General features: G+C 40.8%; 1 protein-coding gene across 8 annotated transcripts in view; it reads left to right on the top strand.

Moving 5' to 3' along the window:
* Positions 1 to 20,445, top strand: part of astn1 (astrotactin 1) — a 454,796-nt gene that overhangs the window by 375,831 nt on the left and 58,520 nt on the right. For all 8 annotated transcript variants that reach the window (XM_086042243.1, XM_086042247.1, XM_086042246.1 and 5 more), the window contains one exon: positions 15,156 to 15,433. In XM_086042243.1, the coding sequence (XP_085898369.1) occupies positions 15,156 to 15,433 (278 nt within the window). The remainder of the gene's footprint in view (positions 1 to 15,155; positions 15,434 to 20,445) is intronic.

Raw genomic sequence — 20,445 nt, 5'->3', positions numbered from 1 at the left:
ATCTCTCCCTGCCTGCAACACACCTGATTCAAATGATCATAATCGTTATCAGGCTTGTGCAAAGCTTGCTGATGAATGGATCATTTGAATCAGCAGTGTTGCTGGCAGGGAGAGACAGAAAACAGGCTTTATAGGGGCTCTTGAGGACCGGACTTGAGCACTCCTGGCGTACATTAATACAAGCAATCCTGAATCAACATAACATAAACACCTCATACACATGACAATAATGTAGAACACCTCCGCCTCCACAGGCCACACCTCAGCTATTGCATGTTGATCTTAATTAACTTAATTGACTGAGGAACAAATTCATTTTTATGTCTGTTGTATTTGAATAGTGGTACATTTCTTGCATTGCATCCTACTCTCTAATTTGCAGTGGCATACTACAGAGCTCAGAGGATAATTTAGCATACTTGGCCAGCAGCGAACCCTTTGGGCCTCCTGCTCCTTTTAGATCAAGGGTCTCTAAATTCTTTTCAATGCGTCACCTATAGCCTGTGGCAAATCAGTGGCAAACAAATACAGGACATCAAGCTAGCGCTTGCCTGTGGTATTCTTCTTACTGTGAAAATTGGGTACTGGTACAAGAGAATTTACTGGAAAAAGAGCATGAATTCAATATCTGGGGCTGGGAATTACTAAACCATCAATACCATAGAAAACGCAACACAACAGTACGCCAATGTGCCGTGTATATCATCTGGAGCAGTTCAGAAACATAGCTTACCAAATAACATCCATTCATTATTCAATCCGCTTATCCTCACAAGGGTCGCGGGCGTGCTGGAGCCTAATCCCAGCTCTCTTTGGGCAGTGGGCGGGGTACACCCTGAGCTGGTTGCCAGCCAATGTATTTAAAAAAAATAATAATAATGAAATACATCACACTCATCATGGATGCTGATTGTTAAATGTATAAATATGTTCAGATTGCTAAAGGTGTGTTTTGCAAGAAGAACTTGGCCTGCTCTGACCAACCAATCAGAGGATGAAAAAATGAAACCAAAGAAAAGGTCTTATTTCGGATATTGTTACAACATCAATTTGAAGCAATGCTATGAAATAAAGAGCATAGACTGTTAGGAATACATTTGTAGAATTTCATGGAACAAATATTAGAATTTAGGTTATAAGTGTAGGTCACTGCTTCAAATTGAGTTTAGGCCAGGAGATCAGTTCTTGCTGTCCTTGCTTTTATACGTTTCTCGATCTAGTTTACTCCCTTGTTTGTTTTTGGGCGTGCATTCCTGTAGTGCTCCCTCCATCCACAGTTTTGGTTACTTTTTCGCATCCACACTTGTCTTTTCTTGGTGGTTGTTTTTGCTTGCCATACTGTGCTCCCTTTGTTTAATCAAATCCATAAAGTCCTTGTTGTATCACCAGCTCTTGGTTGTGTGCTATGGGCGTCCATATTTGATTAGTGCTGTAACGATCACATCGTGCTGTCAGAATCATCAATAACAAAATGAAAGCCAAGCCCATCAGGCAAAAAAAAAAAAAACACTGTTAAATGTCAATCTAAACTCTGTCACGATTCACAATACTCAGTTAATATGCTCTTGAATGGTTGATTCAAACAGTGAAGTTCGTTCTTTGAGAGGCTTTCATTATTCCATACAAGGATCCTAGCACAAAACACACACCGAAAACACTGTTTTCTATGAAAACCGAACAGAAATTGTCAGTAACAGTGGCAATGTAAGATGGCTGCCCTCTGGTTTGAGCCACCAGGGGTCAATCGTTAGTCCATTAACTCATTCACTGCCATTGACGTATTTACTTGTCTTTTTATAGTCCAGCCATTCAGTCCTAGGAATTCATTTATTCATTTTTTTCAAATTTTCCAAACGTTAATGGTAAAAGAGGGTCTGAAAATCTCTAGCAGTGAATCCTCAGACTGACTGTCTCACATACCGCTGCGCATGCGCAAATTGCTAAACTGGCGCAAGAACATCATACAAATGCATGCAAATTAGTTAATGGTTAAAACACCTAAATAAAAAGATTAATATACACAGAGGTGCAAAAATAGGAATACAGTGGTATCGCATTGGTGAAATTGGTGAAATTTTTATTTTTTAGTATAATAAACAAAATAAGTATTGTATGCGTTTTCTCTTTTTTATAACTGTATACCTACTTTTGCACCCCGTGTATTTCTGTTAAAGAATAAATAACTTTGTGGACTTTTCTACAGGATTAGTAATTTTTGTGTCACCGGGGCTTCACAACAATCCCATTAGATTCATTCCCAGACTGCGTCGCTTTAGTTATAATTATTAACACTTGTGACTGTGTTTATTGATATGTGTTATTTGATACAGGGGATCTGTAATATAGTTACAGGGATGTTGTTTATAGTTGTGTATTAAATTATTGGTGCTTTTGGTATGAGATTATTGTGACTTCTGCTGGCATCCTAAGTAATAAAGTAGTGCAGTCAGTGCTATATATAGTTCAGTTTCCTGCTTATCATGTGCAGGTATCTGCAGGAATGGACTGTTGCAGTGGTAATGATTAAAAAAAGAAAAGAAGCATATCATCCATACAGTGTGCACCAAACCGTGACCACTGTATGAATGATTTGCTACAGATAAATTTATCATTGCACCTATCACACACGGTGGATCCCTACATACAATTGCGTTTCTACACCTGCAGATTCAGCTATTGGCAGCTTTTGTATTTTATAATATTAAATAATATTACCGATTAATAAAAGTAAATTTTAAATTGTCACTTGTGGCTATGAAGAGGGTGAACAGTAGAAAATGGAAGGTTGCGTCCAAGAAGCAGTAACCTTTTTACTTCAAGTTGAGGCGCTGGTCGGCCAGTTGGCTGGATGTTGAGGCACCTTGCTCAAGGATTCTTCTGCACTCATGGTCACATAGGGTCATCAAATAGTCAGCAGGTAAAAGATTGCTTATCATTGCATCGTTTAAACAGCACATCTGATCTTCAGCTCAAAGAGAGACTTCACAGGGTAATTTCTAGGGCAGAGGTTTTCACATTTCTGCTCAGGAGGCTACAACAGGGTGCAAATCATAACGAAAATCCTGCGTATGAGGCAAAAATGATCTTGGTTAAATGCGCATATTTGTGGTTTCGGAGGTCTCGCTTTCACCACCAGTTCTGTTACAGCACCTGATTTTTTGTCTTTTTATCACTTTACAATCTAACCATTTTAAGTTTCCTTTCCGTAATTCCGCAAGGGGAAGTCTAGTTTCTGCTGCATATGTTTTTGTTGTACAGCACACAGAGAAGCAAGCCACTCACATGTAGGCATGCAAGGAGAGATCAGAGTCAGAGTGATGAGATGTGTTGCACCCTTGGGCTGACGGTCGGTACACTATTTGTGAAAATGAAATCATTTTGGCAGCACTAATAAATGGCTTATTTATATATTTTTTTAAATGTAGCACAGTTTATCTTGGTAGTTTAGCTCACAACTAATTATTCTGAAAGATTATGTACCGCACTCTAAAAACACTCTCAAAAGCACTCTAAAGAATAACACAATTTGGGGTAAAAAATGGACCGATCCACTAATTGGGTCAATTTGACCCACCTTCTTGTGTTGTTTTGTGCAGAACAGTCCAATTTTTTGAAAGTTTGATTAAATTGACCTAGACTTATTCTCCAGTGCGACTTATATATCGCATTTTATGTCTGGTGCGACTTGTACTACGGAGCGATTTAAGTCCGGAAAATACGGTAGCTATATGCTCATTACAGGAGTAGTATCAGGGTACAGGGTACACATTTTGAGTATTTCTACTTTTTTTTTAACTTAAAACAGGTTAACTGATGACACTGGCACGCCTTAGTCAAAGTACCCCAAACATAAAGAATTACAGCACTTTTTACAGCACTCCACCTCTTTTACACTGCTGGGCAAATGGTCAGAACGGAATTTGTTACCATGACGACAGAGGGTGAAGGTGATTTGTTGAAGAAGCAAGCAGCTTTTTTTTTTTTTTACCTAAGTGGTTTCCAGAGTGGTTGTGTGCGTGTGTGTGTGTGTGTGTGTGTTGTAATGACAATAAAAGCATTTTCCCTCACGGAGGCTGCACATCTCCAGGTCATTAAATTAAATTTGTCAAATGGTGTAGACGGTAAACACAAATATCACCCGCAATCCCACCATGTCGACATTGAGCTGTTAAGTATGTGCCACTTATCAGAAGATACTCTGTTAGCAAATGCTAATCATGCATTCACCAAAACAACCAATCGCGGCTCACCTGTTTTCTGAATTTGAGCCATGATTGGTCGTTATCTGAGCCCTGAGCCACTTCGACGTCATCTTCAGTCTACAGAAGTGGCCGCCCCTGAGCTAGTTAAAAACGGATAGATTTCTCACATTCCACAAATGCAATATTCATCAGAATGCCGTGTTTAGACTAGCGGGCCTGCATAGAACATATTCTAGGGGAAAAAAGTGTTTGGGTTGACTTCCACTTTAAAGCAACCACAAGATTAAATGCAAATGTATTGCACTTGAAAGTTAAATACAACTGAAAATTGTACTTTACTTGAAAAGTAAAAAAACGCACTGCACATGAAAAACAAAAATGTTCTGTACTTAAAAATAAACAGGCGGTATGCATATTTTCAAGCATCATTCCAATATTTTGTTTGTGTTATAAATTGGATTTAATTCAGTGTTGGGTTTTTTTCCGCATCGACTTGAGAAATGTTGTGTACCACTACAAGTACTTGTCCTTTTGAGGCTCACCGCCATAGTATATCCCGCTTTTGTCATGAAGTACAAGGGGTAGGACCCAAATGCTAGACTCAAAGGCAAAAGGACAGTTCCAATATTACTCACATTTAATAAACAGGCAGGTTAAATGAGGTAATCAGGGCTAACAAGGTGCCGCGAGGGGAGACTCTCGGGAGCAGGGATGCACAAGACGACAAACTGGGAGGAAACGCATACCCGAGAAATTCACAAACATCGAAACCTTTAACTAATCATATTATCATGTTCATTGCCATTAATTCCATTGATATTTGAATAACTTATCCTACAAATGAGAAACATTCTCAATTTTCACTCAAGTATATCCTCTTTTTTCATTTGTGTTAAAGTTTTCTTTTTTTCTGGAAATGTCCCTCGAAATGTCACCTGACCTTCACATCGAGAAACCATTAATAGTTGTTTACATCAAGAAACTCTGGCTTTGCGATGACAATTATGCCAAACAGCAAAACAGATCACACCTCATATCATGATTAGTGCGAGAACAAGTGTTATTTGAAATGTCTGGGTGCTTTTGTAATAAGATGACAACTGTGCGACTTGAAAACAAGCAATGGCATCTGTGGTAGACCTTGAAACTAGCGGCATGTTTCCTGCTGAGGATGTCGCTTCAAACTTAAACATAATTGCATGCAGTGGAGAGTTGCCATGAGAATATTCTTGGCAGTCCCAAGAAAAGCTGCTCTGTATTTCCTTTCACAGGTTCAGAGTTTACAATGACAGACACGGAGCATACTCATATTGTTGATCTGTTTCTTGTCCGGGTTCCATTTTATTGGTTGTAATTATTTTTTCATTTTTCCCTTTCATAGACATTATCCCTCCAAATGTAAGCATTTTTAACAACAAATTTCTCATCTCACTGCTTTCCAATTTACTAAGCTGCTGGCTGCTTTGATTTCTGACATTCGTGCAACAGCAGGGGCTCATGATTACATTCCATAACCATATAATGTTCATCTCAGGCCAAACACAATCAAAAGGTTAGTGTGCTTTTCCTTGCTTCAGTGTGCTGAATTGAACATGCGCGTGGTTTTGGTGGGCCAAACGCTCCTGCCATCCCGGTGATACGCTAGCACCATCTAGTGGCGTAAAATCCTACTGAAGTTGCATTACAAGTAAAAGCACCCCACTGGATATGCACTGGGAGAGCAGAAACCACAGAGAAGTACAGTAAACATAAGGCTTTGGGCTCATCGTCTCAGGGGACTAAAAACCATGGAACATTGATCATGTAGGATGATAATTGCTCATTTATTCACCGAAAGAAAATGCAACTGGTCTGAAAAGCAATACTAAAGAAGAGTTATAAATCCATAAGACAGGAAAGAAGCCTTTAGCTTAGAAAAATGCTTTTATGCCTTTTCAAAAGTGGATTGTAGCTTGCCTACTGTGTAGGATCTCTTTCCACTCTGTTTTTTTTTTTCTCTCTCTCTCCTATCCAGAGAAATGTGAAGGCATCGTGCAAATTGGAGATATGAGTCAAGTCAGTGTGGTGGCAGATGAACTGGTGTTCTCTCTTACTGGAGGGTGTGGGAGGAAGGAATGAATGGAGAGCTATTATGTCAATCAGAAAAGCTCTTAGCAGGATCAGGGCGCACGGCAGAGATGTGCCATTCCACCGGACACAGGAATGTCCAGAACAAGCCCAAATTCCATGACGCACAGAAATGCACACTCACGCGCACACGCACGCATACACGCACACACACGCACAGAAAAACATGCCCACGGTGGGTGTCCTGCAGTTTAGAGAAGATTAGTTGCCAGCCGTTATCATAAATTACTTTCCACACCAGGCTTCTGGGGTAGAAAATATATCAAAATATTAACCGCAATGACTGGATGCTTAATCTTGACCATAACACCAACAGAAATGGAGGACCATTGCTTTATCAGCAACAGAGCTGCTTATCTGCCACCCAAAGCATACACCCTGCATTCCTTTGAGAGGGAAGGAACTCATCGGACCAAAAAGAAATGCTTATTTTATCACACTTTGGTTTCCTGTTTGAGTTCATGCGCTTTATCAAATAGAAGTCTGTCTCGGTGCCATCAGAGATTGATAGCTTGTGGATTTATTCTTGAGTCAATCTTTTCCAAATACAGGAAGCACAAAAAAGAGATACAAAGCGCCAAATAAATGGTAGATGGTTAATCAGATGCATCATGTTACATTTACCTAAAAGCGCATTTTGACTGTCAAAATCCAGACAAAGCATGATTAATGGCATACTGTAGTTGTTTGCATTGTGGTCTTGAGCAAAAGCTAAATAACAACTTCAGACAGTAATACTGTCAAAATTACACAATGGATTTCATGCATATTATTATTATTATTATTACCTGAATGTCATTACTTACAGAAAATTGTTTCAATTTATTTTTAACTCAATAAAAATTACTCCAATGTGTGTATGTAATTAACCAAATAAAAACACTTTTCCATGTTATATCCCATTTAAAGGTTCCAGTGTCATTTCACACATATAGTTGCCTTTTTTTTCCCCAGATGAAATCATTTGATGGCTCGACTTGGTATGATTCTATTCAAAATTCCAAATGTTCCAAAATTCCTCTCGACCACCCCCCGTGTTGTTGCTCTCTTGGTCACCAAACTGTAAACAGGAAGTAGATTTGGTGTGCAAACTAAGCAAATAAAGCAGCACTAATAAACACATGGAGGAACTTTTTTTTTTAATATATATATTTGATATATATTATAATCGAAAAGCTACAATCTACCAGGAAATAGTGTAGCTAAGTACACTCTGGCTAATTATGCTAATTTTGCGTGGTAAAAAAAAAAGGGTGCTACAATCATACATAAACTGTTCAAGGCAGAAAGCAGCACTAATAAACACATGGAGGAACTTTTTTTTGTTTTATCTTTGATATATATTATAATCGACAAGCTACAATCTACCAGGAAATACTGTAGCTAAGTACACTCTGTCTAGTTATGCTAATTTTGCGTGGTAAAAAAGGTACTGCAGTCATACATAAACTGTTCAAGGCAGCAACAATTGAGCATGCAAAACAATATCTCGGGTGCTTTGCTGAAGACGTGTACGTTTAGTTGATTGTCTGGTCTCTTTACATGACACTGGACATCATTTTGGTTTTTGAATCATGAAAATGTGTCTCCTTATATATCATCCTTTTATCATCCCGGGAGTATTCGGATTCTATCTTGTTTTGTCCTGTTATTTGCAGCGGCTACAAGACCCATTTTAAAACTTGGTGCGCTCATATGCATGTTTTACCGACCAAGGTCGTACCACTTACACACGTTACACCACAATAGGTCCCGCCAGACAAAGTGATTACGATGACTGACAGGGCCCCTAAATTCAATTGGGGCACTAATGTACTCAGCCAAAAGTGGTATTTTTTTCACTAGGGTCCCATATCCCTCGCAGCACCTCTGGGCACTGCTCTAGAATTTGTTTGAAACAACATTTTGGTTTGAGTGTTTTTTTGTTGTTGTTGTTGTTTTGCTGTGTTCACACCTGTCCAAATGAACCTAAGGTGGAAACAAGCAAGAGTTTGTTTACAACAGCTGAAGGCTGCTACTGTGTAAGCACTGCCAATCTTGGCCTTGAGGGATTCGCAAGGATAGTATCTTTTAATCACAATCCAAATGTGCCTTGTTCTCGCTCACTTCTAGATTGCTGGCACTTGGGAACACACGGGCACACCCTGAAGGGACCAAGGACAATGCATTTGAAAAGTCTTCCTTTGGAAAAGCTGTGTTGACTTACTACGTCAAATGTATTTGTACTGAAGTTGCAAGTAGAATCAAAGCATTTCAATCCACTTAATAGAAAATGTTTATTGATGAATCAGTTTGATCCAAAGACTTCTCGGGGGTCAATAATACCGGTAGATCACATTGCATTACATCAATCTTCTTTTTTTTTTTTTTTTTTTTTTACACTTAATTAAATTACCTGACAGTTTAGGCATCCCTGTTTTTCTGCATTCTGCCTGTTGCAGTTTTGCAAAATGCCCGACTCCATCAAACATGGATCTCATAATAATGAGCATGTGTGTTACAATGCCAGTGGAGGTTGTGTATGCATGCTTGCCAAATTCAGTACGTATCCAAGACGACACATCATTTCCAATTTATGCTACGTGCCACATAGCTGTGTGAAACAACAAGGGTTGTTTTAATTCAATAGAATCTGACGTGTTTAAGGTGCTCAGAATTGAGTGTGAAAGATCCCTCTATACTGTATATACTGAGGGGTCTGAATTATGAAGACCCAAATGGCACTTGCTTCACTAACGGAGTGCTGTTGGTGGAGCGTGTTGCCCGTCATCTACTAAGATTTACTGAGATCCCTAATAGCAGGTGCTAAATTGCATGTTCATGCTAACCGATTGTGCACGATGTTGATGTAGAGTACTGTATGTATTATGCGTCATCTGCCTAAAGTGAGGTGCAATTTGCAACACGTCTAAAAGTGGTGCTGACCGTCGTACTTAAGGGAGGTTTTACGCTTGAAGTAACTGATGCTTTTCACCATGGAACATTTGGTAAAGCACTGGAAGCGCATAATGAAATTCAATGTGATTGAATTGGAATGGTAAGCGGAAGAGGCAAACAAACGTGAGTTAGAGAAAATAAATGTGTCGCTCTGAACATATTTGAGGAAGCCAACCACTGCATAAAAAAACGTGTTTTGTTTGATTGAACTCATCCTGATGGTTTGCCAATTGGATGTACCTGCCCATCCTGCCAACATTGCATTTAAAACACACTGTCATTTATCACAATGCATTGAAATGTGTTCAAAACTGTTCAAAAGTTCTGTTGTGGGCATGACTCCTTCTGATGGCTGGCTTCAAGTCAGCCCTTGCTGTAGATTGTTCAGAAGCTCCAAAATTGCATTGCTGAATAGACTGTTAGAAATTAAAACAAATAAAAATGTCACAAAAAGTATGAATGCTGAAATGTTGATGATCTCATCTAAGTGTACTCACAAATTACTAAATGTGACATTTGGGCCTGTTTAATTTTTTTTTTGTAATGAATAATAACTTCCATACAAGTGAAATTGTATAATTTCCCGCGGTAACCCTGATGATCTCTTACTCACTCTATGATTAGGAATCACTGAAATAGACGATATGTCCTGTTGGCTTATTATTTTGCCTTCGAGGCGGAGGCCTCCTCACATCTGCCTTTCAGACATTGTATTTAAAGATGCAAGATCAGCCACCTAATTTACCTCGGTTTTGAAGAATTACATTGCACTGTGAAATCTACTCTGCTCAGTATTTTGTGCTTTCAAGTAGAAATGTGCAAAATGAACTTATAAGTAGATGAAATGAACTTATTAGTAAATCAGCGTCTTCTTTTTGCATCAAGTACTCAAGTTAGCGCATGTTTTTGACCAATTCTTTTTGTAAAGAAATGGGAAAAAAATGAAAATAAAGAGGTGCCAGCAACAGAAATGTAAGAGTTCCCTTCCTTTTCAAAATAAAGACAAAAGTAAAACAGCTCACACTGAAGTGGTCAGATAGGCATACAAATGTTTATTAAATAAGAACATGCTTGTGGTGCATGTTGAAGAAAATGAAAACATGATTGTGGTCCTGTATCTTATCTTCCACAAGGTTAATTGCCGCAAGATGCCAGCTACAGAGAAATACTGGATGCAGGAAAAAAAAGAAATTTGCACTCTAATCATTATGATGAATTCAAGGTTGTACAATTAATGTTCGCTGGCTGGCTGGCTGACGAAGGGTGGTGCAAACTCTGCTACTAAGCGAAGCCAAGTTAGTGCTACTGAGACGCTGCATTGTTACAGATCCATCCATCCATCCATCCATTATCGATACCGCTTATCCTCACAAGGGTCACGGGGCGTGCTGGAGCCTATCCCAGCTGTCTTCGGGCAGTAGGCGGGGGACATCCTGAATTGGTTGCCAGCCAATCGCAGGGCACACAGAGACAAACTTCCGCACTCACAATCACACCTAGGGGCAATTTAGAGAGTCCAATCAACTTACCATGCATGTTTTTGGAATGTGGGAGGAAACCGGAGTACCCGGGGAAAACCCACTCAGGCACGGGGAGAACATGCAAACTCCACACAGGGAGGCTGGAGTCGGGATCGAACCCACGACTTCTGAACTGTGAGGCGGACGTGCTAACCAGTCGACCACCGTGCCGCCCCTGTTACAGATCCAGTGATCTGAAATTATGATTAAGCAGTGATGGCTGGTTTATTGATTGAATTAAAGGGGACTGTTGGACCTTGGCGGAGGTATGCGCCTGACTGAATGCCATTCTAGTTTGAAGAAACGGTCCATTTTCTGCTGCTGCTGCAGCTTTTTGTTGGGTGTCAGTAGGCTTTAACAAAAGTGCTTGTCAGTTGGTCAGATACCTTTAGAAAGCTCTGCTCTAGCACAAGGCAAACACTTTACGATAAAGTGGTCCAAGGTTGTTCAGACTTAAGGCTGTGTATATAAAGGAAAATGAAATTACTGATTTTAAGATGAATGTTAAAAGTGGGCAATGCCTAATGTCACCACCACCATGACAAATGTGGACCGAATGCCTTATGCACCTCATGCCTGCCTTTCGACTTTGAAATGTAGTACGATATCAGTTAACATATTATCACTGTCCTGTGAAAAGAACTCATGTCAATTTTTTTCATTATTTATGACAAAATTGGACATACGTGTTTTTACTCTCCAAACGGCCTCTTTAATGACACCAAACCAGAAACACACAAGAATCCTGATGATCTTACTCATACTGCCAAAGTTGACCACATGCGTTCTGTCACTGTGGTTGACTTCTAATTTGCTCCATTGTTTTTAATTGCCCATAGGACCCAATTATAAATGAATTATTCTGTTCAAGAGGCAAACTGCTTCCATCAGAAAGCCTTCATCAACATTACAGGCTATGGTCCAAGCAAGATTTGAACGTTTTTAATTAGCATACAAGTGTATGGATCCTTAACAACAATACAATACGTGCGCGCAGCCACTTCTTTGCTGACACTCAACAATCCCAGTGATGAACGCAACTTGCATGCTTGCAAGCCCGCTGTGATACGTAGATTCCACATATTTCCTCTTTTATTGATAAACTTTCACCACGAACATGTACTTTTAAGAGAGGGGAACGGAGGGGAGGAAACTGCGCATGTTTCTGGGATCCAAGGGAGTGTTGCTTTGGAACAAAGTTAGTTTTGTTGTAGAGGCTAAAAGAGACATGACATGCCTTTGTCTCCTCGTCTGGTTATTCCATGGAGCTCCACAGTCGATTTATTATTGAAATTAAGCAAAATTCTGCTTAAAATCCTAATTAACTTTTTTTGGTTTCATTGCACTTGTACACGTTTCACTGCTAAATTCTTGGTTATTGCTTTTTCTTTAAATATATAGTTGTATAGTAGTAACATGTATATTTGCATATTGTACAGAAATAGAATGTGTGCATGTAAAATGTGAAGTCTCCACACATTTGAAAACAAACATCCCCCACCACTCTGAAAAAAAAGAAAACACATGCAGGATTAATCCTGAACTGAGGTATTGCCCAATGCCTTGGATCTCACGAAACATCCTGCATGACTTCAGAGGCGAGAGTTTGATGAAATTGGAAGACCATAAAAGGTATTAGACTTGACAGGTTTTCAAACCTTCTTATAGATTTTTTTTTCACCACCGACTTGGCTTCGTCCTCCAGTTATACAGTACATTATGCTCAGTGCTATTATTTATGCCATAAAGAATCCATGCCATAAAGTTGATTGTGTTTATTAACCAGATGGTCAATATCGACAGAAAACTATTAACCTGGGCATGCACATGCACACCAACATGCTAGGTCGGACCTCATTAACCTCCACAGCCCTCTGACTGGTCAGAATGTGTCTGTCAACTGGTCCCGGTGGTCTCATTGCAAGGTGCCGCATGTTTATCTTCTCAAGGACACATTCATTCAAGATGTATACGCACTGAAACACATCTAGTAGAGGGATTACAAGTGTGGCCAGTCCTTTGACATTAGGTCATTATTTTCATTGTTGGAGCTCCTGTGCGGTTCACGTCAAAGCGTCTTTTTTGCATGTTCATTTGGCTCCAACAGTAAAGATGCAGTAACTACTGGATGAGATATGCACAGTTTGAAAATGTGTGACTTGAATGCCCCCTGGTGGTTACATCAAAAAGACCCCCCAAGAGGTCCATTTGATGCCGGTTGAAATGGATTACCTTAAAGGCCTTCAAAACGACATAACTTGACTATTTTCAGTTCAGTGAGGATCAAGATTTGTAACACGAAATCCTAAGAAAAATGGTTTCCTTTAAAAGTAAACAGTGTGATGCAAAAAAAAAGTCTAAAATTGAATTTGTCTTCCATCATTTAAATTGTCATTTAAATGTCCTGTGTTTGAATACACCGTGCTTGTACATAATTAGAATAATTGCATAAAGTATGCAAAATAGTTTGCGGTCTAAGCTATTTTGCTTCTGCTTCTTTTTTCTTTCTTACAAGTGGTAATCCCACTCCTGAGACACAGTGATATCAGGAACAATATTGGGAATAACTACTTCAAATTTTCAGAATAAAAGCAAACACAGTTTTGTGTTACAACCCATCAAAGCTAAATTATTAAATTTTTCAAAAGTGAAAGCTATGAATATGAAACGTTTTTGCTGTTTTATCTTTACGCAATGATTTTTATCGACCTCTCTTGCCAGTTACATCATTTACGTCCAATGGTACTCGGTAGGCTGAAGGTAAATGCGTTAAAAATACCAAATTGCAGCTTCGTCTTCAGAATCTAGTGGAGAGAATTACTGTTCATAGATTTTGCAGTGAACCCACTTGTTGCTCATTGTTGCAAATTAGAAAAATGACATTTTCGTTTTCAAACACAATGTCTGGCAGTTCTTCAGGGCCTTACTGCCTTGCGCCGTAGAGATGTGCCAATGCGCGTAGGCGTTCTTCAGCTCCTCGTGGTTTCTCTGTGCTGCGGTCCCGATAGTAGCTCGGTTTCTGTGTTCTGGGGGCTTATTGCTGGTTGGGCCCAGAATTGGTGTTGCTAAGTGTTTGTTGCTGAGTCAACATCACAATAGCATACATGTGAGGCTTTCCAATCTCACCCCAAAAAACTTTGAGCGTTTGTAATGAACTTCCTGTTTACTGTATTGTATGCCAGTAGACAATGTACATGTAAGCAGCAAAATACATCGTGAGCTATCTGATAGGGTGCACAATGAAACTTTGGACTTTTGGGGCTGTTGTCAGCATTTAAGAACACATCATGGGCCTTCGCTCAAGCAATCTACTGTTTAACAAATATATTTTGAATTTCTAACAGGTTTTTATGTCAAGTGATATTTCACTATGGTAGAGTGGACATGTTTAGCTTGACAACATCCAACTAATCATGTAATATGATGAAAAATAAGAAAGATAACTGCATTTACTCTGAAAGTATCCACTGTTTCCGCCTTCATTGAAGAAAGATAAAATGTCGATATTTGATGTTCCTCTTCACATTTGCCATCATTTTACAGTCCAACAATCAAAGTTGTTCTGTTTGGCATCCTTGTTGGTGAATTGGATGTCCAAAATTCATAAATCATCATCAGTGTCATCTGAACTCCATTTACTCGAACCAGCGGCTTGACCTTAAAGGCTACCAGTATATTTTGTGGCTTATTTGGTGCCTGTATTTTGTGTGTTAACATTCTGTTGCTGTTGACTTGGGTCATTGCATTGAAGAAAAGTAAAGGTCAACTACATTTTGGTACAATTGCTATCACATTAATGCATATTTCATTGTTTAGAGGACATCATTTGCTTTCCTTGTCCAGTTTCTTTTCTTGAGGGAACTACATGGAGCTATATTGTGCCCAAATATTTACATTGCCACTTTAAGCATTCTTCTTGTGTTGTAGATGAGCTAAAAGTCTCCAAACGGGAGCTATTGAAACGTGAGAGTGCATTAATGCTTTGGAGATTTGCCATGCTACTATAGACGAATGACATTTTCTGTCAGTTCATCTTTATTCTTTCCCCCTTTCTCAAGTCTCATTCCAAACATCAGGTCACTTCATCTATTGCCTATCTCTAGTCAATATTTTGGGGGTATTCGGGGCCCACTGAACAATACCAGACACACTTTAAAAATACTGTTTTCGAGACCTTGAGAATCATCATTACTTTTCCTCCCCTTTCAGTGTGCCTGTTTGTGTAAAATGAAGGATTCGGATGGATTACCACTATTTTATTTTTTTTTCCACATAAAGGTGTTGAAGTGTTTATTCTAAAGGAATAGATAATTTCACCCTCATGTAGCGATACTCCAGCTAATCAACTTTCTTTCATGTGTCCATTTAGGTAACTCACCTTCTGAGGAATCAGAGGAGCATGACAAGGAGCCTAGGACTTTGACCTACCCTGCGTACATTGCCAGCTTGCTGGACGCAGGAGCCAAGCGGATGGCAGCCGGCGTCCGGATGGATTGCACTAGCCAGGGCCAGTGCCCTCATTCCTGCCATCTCTGCCATATGAGCCCAAGGGCAGCTCAAGGGCGACAGCAGTCCGAGCCTGTCCTATTGCAAATCACCAAGGCAGCACCCATCTATGAATTGGTGTCCAATAACGAGACATACCAGGTGTGTTGAAGTTTGTCTTTCAGGTGTATATAAATCATCACCAAACTGGAAGTGTAATGTTTAGAATAGAATAGAATAGACCCATAATAATCCCACAATGAGGGTGTTATGGTTGTGCAGCAGGCAAATGGACAGAGCACACTTGAATAAGAATCAAATATCTAAAAAAATAAATAAAAATGTATAGTGTATCCCTTTAACTACCACGTGGAATGATACTTAGCCAAAAGAGCAGCCGCAGTGTATGTGACAATTGTATATGAAAAATAAGTATTACAAATAAAATTGTGCAGGTGAATGGCAAACTGTTTAAACTGTGTAAGATGCAGACAGAGCAATTGTGAACAGCGGCATTGTATGTAGCAAAAACAACAAATAATCTATTAGGGATGTAATGATTTATCGAAAATCAATATAAAATCGAAATAAATGCTTAAAACATGCATCGATGTAAAAAAATGAAAGAATCGACTCACAACGCCATGTTAACTATAGCCGCTCTGTCATGTCATGCCTGTCTGCAATGCACATGCTCAGTAGCGGAAATCTGGGTCCTCCGTGATGAATTGTGGGTAATGGTGTCATGACTTAACCCGAGTGAGCGCGTCCGAAGGTCCAGGCACATTTTACAAAATAACTTAAAATGATGTCAATCTCGTAGCTAGTTAGTATACACAGGTGTGTCTGATGGAACGCCGCGTGCATGTCCTGTTGTGGTACGCTTTTGTAGCATCTACTACGGATTATGGAAGCATTAGTCAGCAAACTGATGTTTACTAAAAACCAAAACAAAGTTTTTGTGTACCCGTGGTCCTGCGGTTTTATAAATATATATATATATATATATATATATATATATATATATGCCCTCCATAATTATTGGCACTCCTGGTTAAAAGCCTTGAAATAAATTCTGTTTTACTGCAGAAGCATACTGTCATATTGAAACTTGTAGAAATGGAAAATGGTTTGATGGTTCGCCAGACACAGAATCAAGCTCCTCCTAAGGCCATTTCAGTCCCCAGGCCATTGTGCCACTGTTAATGTCGGACCCTGGTTATAGGGCATGGTGGTTGTTAAGTTTAACAGCTGTAGAAAAGGAAGATCTGAGGCTGAGGTACTTCTCATTTGTGTTGAAAACACATTATAACAGCAAATACAGTGGATTTCTTTTCAAAATTACAACCTGATCTGTGAGAGACAAAAGGCTTGAGCAAACCTTGTGGCTTTTTGGGCATTTCAAGGTCCTGTGTGAAAGGACACGACATGAATTCTACATGCAGGTCTTCCAATGATTTTGTGTATTTTTCAGTGGTGGGCATTCCGCCCGACTGATGGACAGCTCACAAAACCTCATTCAAAAATGTGTTATAAAAATGTCCTTCTTGAGTGTCAGGGCTTACTCTACTAACATCGCACCATGCTGTGATTTTGTGTTCCGACCTATTTGACCACATCAATATTGTAGGTCAATACTCAAGCTAAAGTAAATGTCAATATGGTGTGGTGTATCCTCCTGGGGTGACAGAATAGATGCAGCAAATGGTACTGACAAAGGTGAACTGGAGGTTGTTGGTGTTTTGCAGGTGGAAGAATGACTGAATAAAAGATGTTTTTATTGAATAGAAACAGTGTTATGATACTGTGACTGGGTTTGGGTCTTTGAATCCTTGATGTTGCTAGTCACTTTGTCATTTATTTGGTCACAAAAAGTGTCTTCTGTATGTAAGCTTGAGTTACTCACTTCCATGCCTTGCTCTGTTTTACTCTGAATTTTTGCATATAAAGATTTTTACTTAGCCATTTTTATCTCCTCTCTACTTTTGGGTCCAATTCCTGCTCCATACATTCTGACCAGTCATGTATGATACAATCCACCAAGCCGTGAGGTTACAGGGGACACTGCTCCTCAGACACGAGCACCTCCTGAGAGAGGTTTTGGACTCTATTCAGAACCTTTCCGCGACCGTCTACTCAATGGCCATTCAGTTGACACAACCACGGACTTCATCACCTACTCCAGTCCAGCCACACACCTCCAATCAGGGAACGATCGACTCACCAACTGCTGCAGTGTCTTTTCACCAGGAACCCAACTGTTTCACTCTCTCTCACTTTACAACCTGTCATGCCCTGAGAGGGAGGCCATGGAGAATTAGTGACTCTTTGGCTGCTGGTATTATCCATCCCTGCTCCACCCCTCTTGGGACTGGATTTTTCTTTGTGGACAATAAAAAAAGACAAGACTAGCATCTTGTCTTTTGACTATGCATTGACTTTAAAAAACTAGATGAAATCACCATTAAGAATAGGAATAGGTATCCGCTCCCCTCATCGACCCCTCCTTTAAGCCTCTCAATCAAGCCACCATTTTCACCAAACTAGATTTTCGCAATGATTGTCATTTAGTGCAAATCCAGGAAGGAGACGAGTGGAAAACAGTCTTTAAGACCGCCCTTGGCCACTTTGAATATTTGGTGATGCCTTTTAGTTTCACTAATGCGCCAGCCGTGTTTCAAGCACTCATTTATGACATTCTTTGAGGCATGCTTAACCAGTTTGTGTATGTTTATCTCGATGACATTTTGATTTTCTCTCGAGCCCCAGAAGGACATGTCCAGCATGTTAGATTAGTTCTGCAGCACCTCCTTGAATGAAAACAAACTCTTTATCAAAGCAGAAAAATGTGAGTTTTCTTGGCTACATTCTCGACCAGGGTCAGGTTAGGCCAAAATCCCGACGAGATTGAGGCAGTGGCAAATTGGAAAGTGCCTTCTTTGCGCAAACAGCTCCAGCAGTTCCTGTGGTTTGCGAACTTCTACAGGAGCTTCATCCGTGACTACAGCAAGGTCGCCGCACCCCTCACCCAACTCACCTCAACAGCCTCTCCATTCTCATGGAACCCCAAAGCTGATGCTGCCTCCATAGTCTCAAACCCTTTCACCTCTGGCCCAGCCCTCATCCATCCTGATCCTTCTCTCCAGTTCATCGTCGATGTGGATGCTTATAACTTTGGAGTTGGGGCCGTCCTCTCCCAGAGAAGTTCCAGAGATCAAAACTCTGTGCGTTCTTTTCACGCAAATTGTCCCCTGTACAGAGAAACTATGATGTTGGTAACCGTGAATTGTTGGCTGTGTTGGCTGTGTTGGCTGTGCTTCAAGAGTCTAAACATTGGCTGGAGGGAGCTAAGATCCCATTTCTGGGACTAACAGAACACAAGGTTCATGGCATCCCCATTGACATTGTTTCTGACCGGGGTCCTCAGTTCACATCCCAGGCAAGCTTTCTGTAGTGCTTTGGGGGCATCCACTTTTAGCCTGTCTTCAGGTTATCATCCACAGACCAATGGACAGGCCGAGAGAGTCAATCAGGACCTGGATTTGTCTTGGCCCGCCACCCAGCATTCTGGAGCTTACACCTTCCATGGGTAAAGTATTCCCACAATGACTTCATCTTCCACGGGCATGTCTCCATTCATGGTCGCTTATGTCTATCAGCCCTTACTATTCCCTTTCCCGGAGCAAGGAGTCGCTGTTTCCTCTGTCCGTGCCCACCTAAATCGCTGTCATGCCATCTGGGACATTCAAGAGCTGCCCTGTCACGCACAGCCTAGCGCATCCGTCAACGGGCCAATAGACATCGGTCTCCTGCCCCGGACTATCGCCCGGGTCAAAAGGTTTGGCTATCTGCCCGTGACCTTCCCCTCCAGACTGATTCCCTTAAGCTAGCCCCCAGGTTCATTGGGCCTTTTCAAATTGAGAGGGTCATTTCCCCATCCGCCGTCCGCCTAAAGCTCCCTGCCTCCTTCCAAGTCCACCCCACTTTTCATGTTTCCCTCCGAAGCCGGTCTCCTCTTGCCCCCTCAGTCCTCCTTCCGAGCCCCCTCCTCCGCCACTGGACATTGACAGTCACCCCGCATACACGGTACACAAGATTTTGGATGCACGGCGCCGTGGTCGGGGTTTTCAGTATTTAGTAGACTAGGAGGGTTACGGTCCCGAGGAACGTTCCTGTACCCCTAGGTCCCTCAACCACACCTCCCTTCTCCGGGACTTCTACCGTGAGTTCCCTCACAAGCCGGGAAAGGCACCAGGTGATGCCCCTTGAGGAGGGTACTGTTATGATAATGTGGCTGGGTTTGGGTCTTTGATTCCTTGACGTTGTCAGTCGCTTTGTCCTGTATTTGGTCACAAAGGGTGTTTTCTGTATGCTGTCAGCTTCTGTAAGCTTGGGTTACTCACTTACACGTCAGAATGTTTTACCTTCCATGCCCTGCTCTGTTTTACTCTGAAGTTTTGCACTTTAAGATTTTTACCAAGCCATTTTTGTCTCGGAACTGCTTTTGGGTCCAATTCTTGCGCCACACATGACACAGAGGGCCACATCTTCATCATGAATCTTTCATGGGTAGCTCTGAAAATTCCTTAGTATGTATTTGATATTGAATGCTGGATTTAGACCGCATGTTTCAAGTGACAATTAAAAAAAAATCTGTTTTTTGGTTTTAGAATGAATAAACAACTCAACATTGCATAAAAAACATTGCAACTGGGGCGGCACGGTGGTCGACTGGTTAGCACGTCCGCCTCACAGTTCAGAGGTCGCGGGTTCGATCCCGGTTCCGGCCTCCCTGTGTGGAGTTTGCATGTTCTCCCCGTGCCTGCGTGGGTTTCCTCCGGGTACTCCGGTTTTCTCCCACATTCCAAAAACATGCATGGTAAGTTGATTGGACTGTCTAAATTGCCCCTAGGTGTGATTGTGAGTGCGGATGGTTGTCTCTGTGTGCCCTGCGATTGGCTGGCAACCAATTCAGGGTGTCCCCCGCCTACTGCCCAACGACAGCTGGGATACGCTCCAGCACGCCCGCGACCCTTGTGATGATAAGCGGTATGGACAATGAATGAACATTGCAACTGAATTCAAAAAGCAGATTAAATAGTAAGAGAGTACTGCGGTGTTTGGTAACAAACATCTGAGTTGAGATTCTAAACCGGAATCTTTTATTTATGCAG

The sequence above is a fragment of the Filicampus tigris genome, chromosome 10, assembly GCF_054856515.1.
Source record: "Filicampus tigris isolate MCC_2025a chromosome 10, RoL_Ftig_1.0, whole genome shotgun sequence".
Classification (NCBI taxonomy): Eukaryota; Metazoa; Chordata; class Actinopteri; order Syngnathiformes; family Syngnathidae; genus Filicampus; species Filicampus tigris.
The sequence above is the reverse complement of the archived record's forward strand: the minus strand, read 5'-3'. Positions and strand labels throughout refer to the sequence as shown.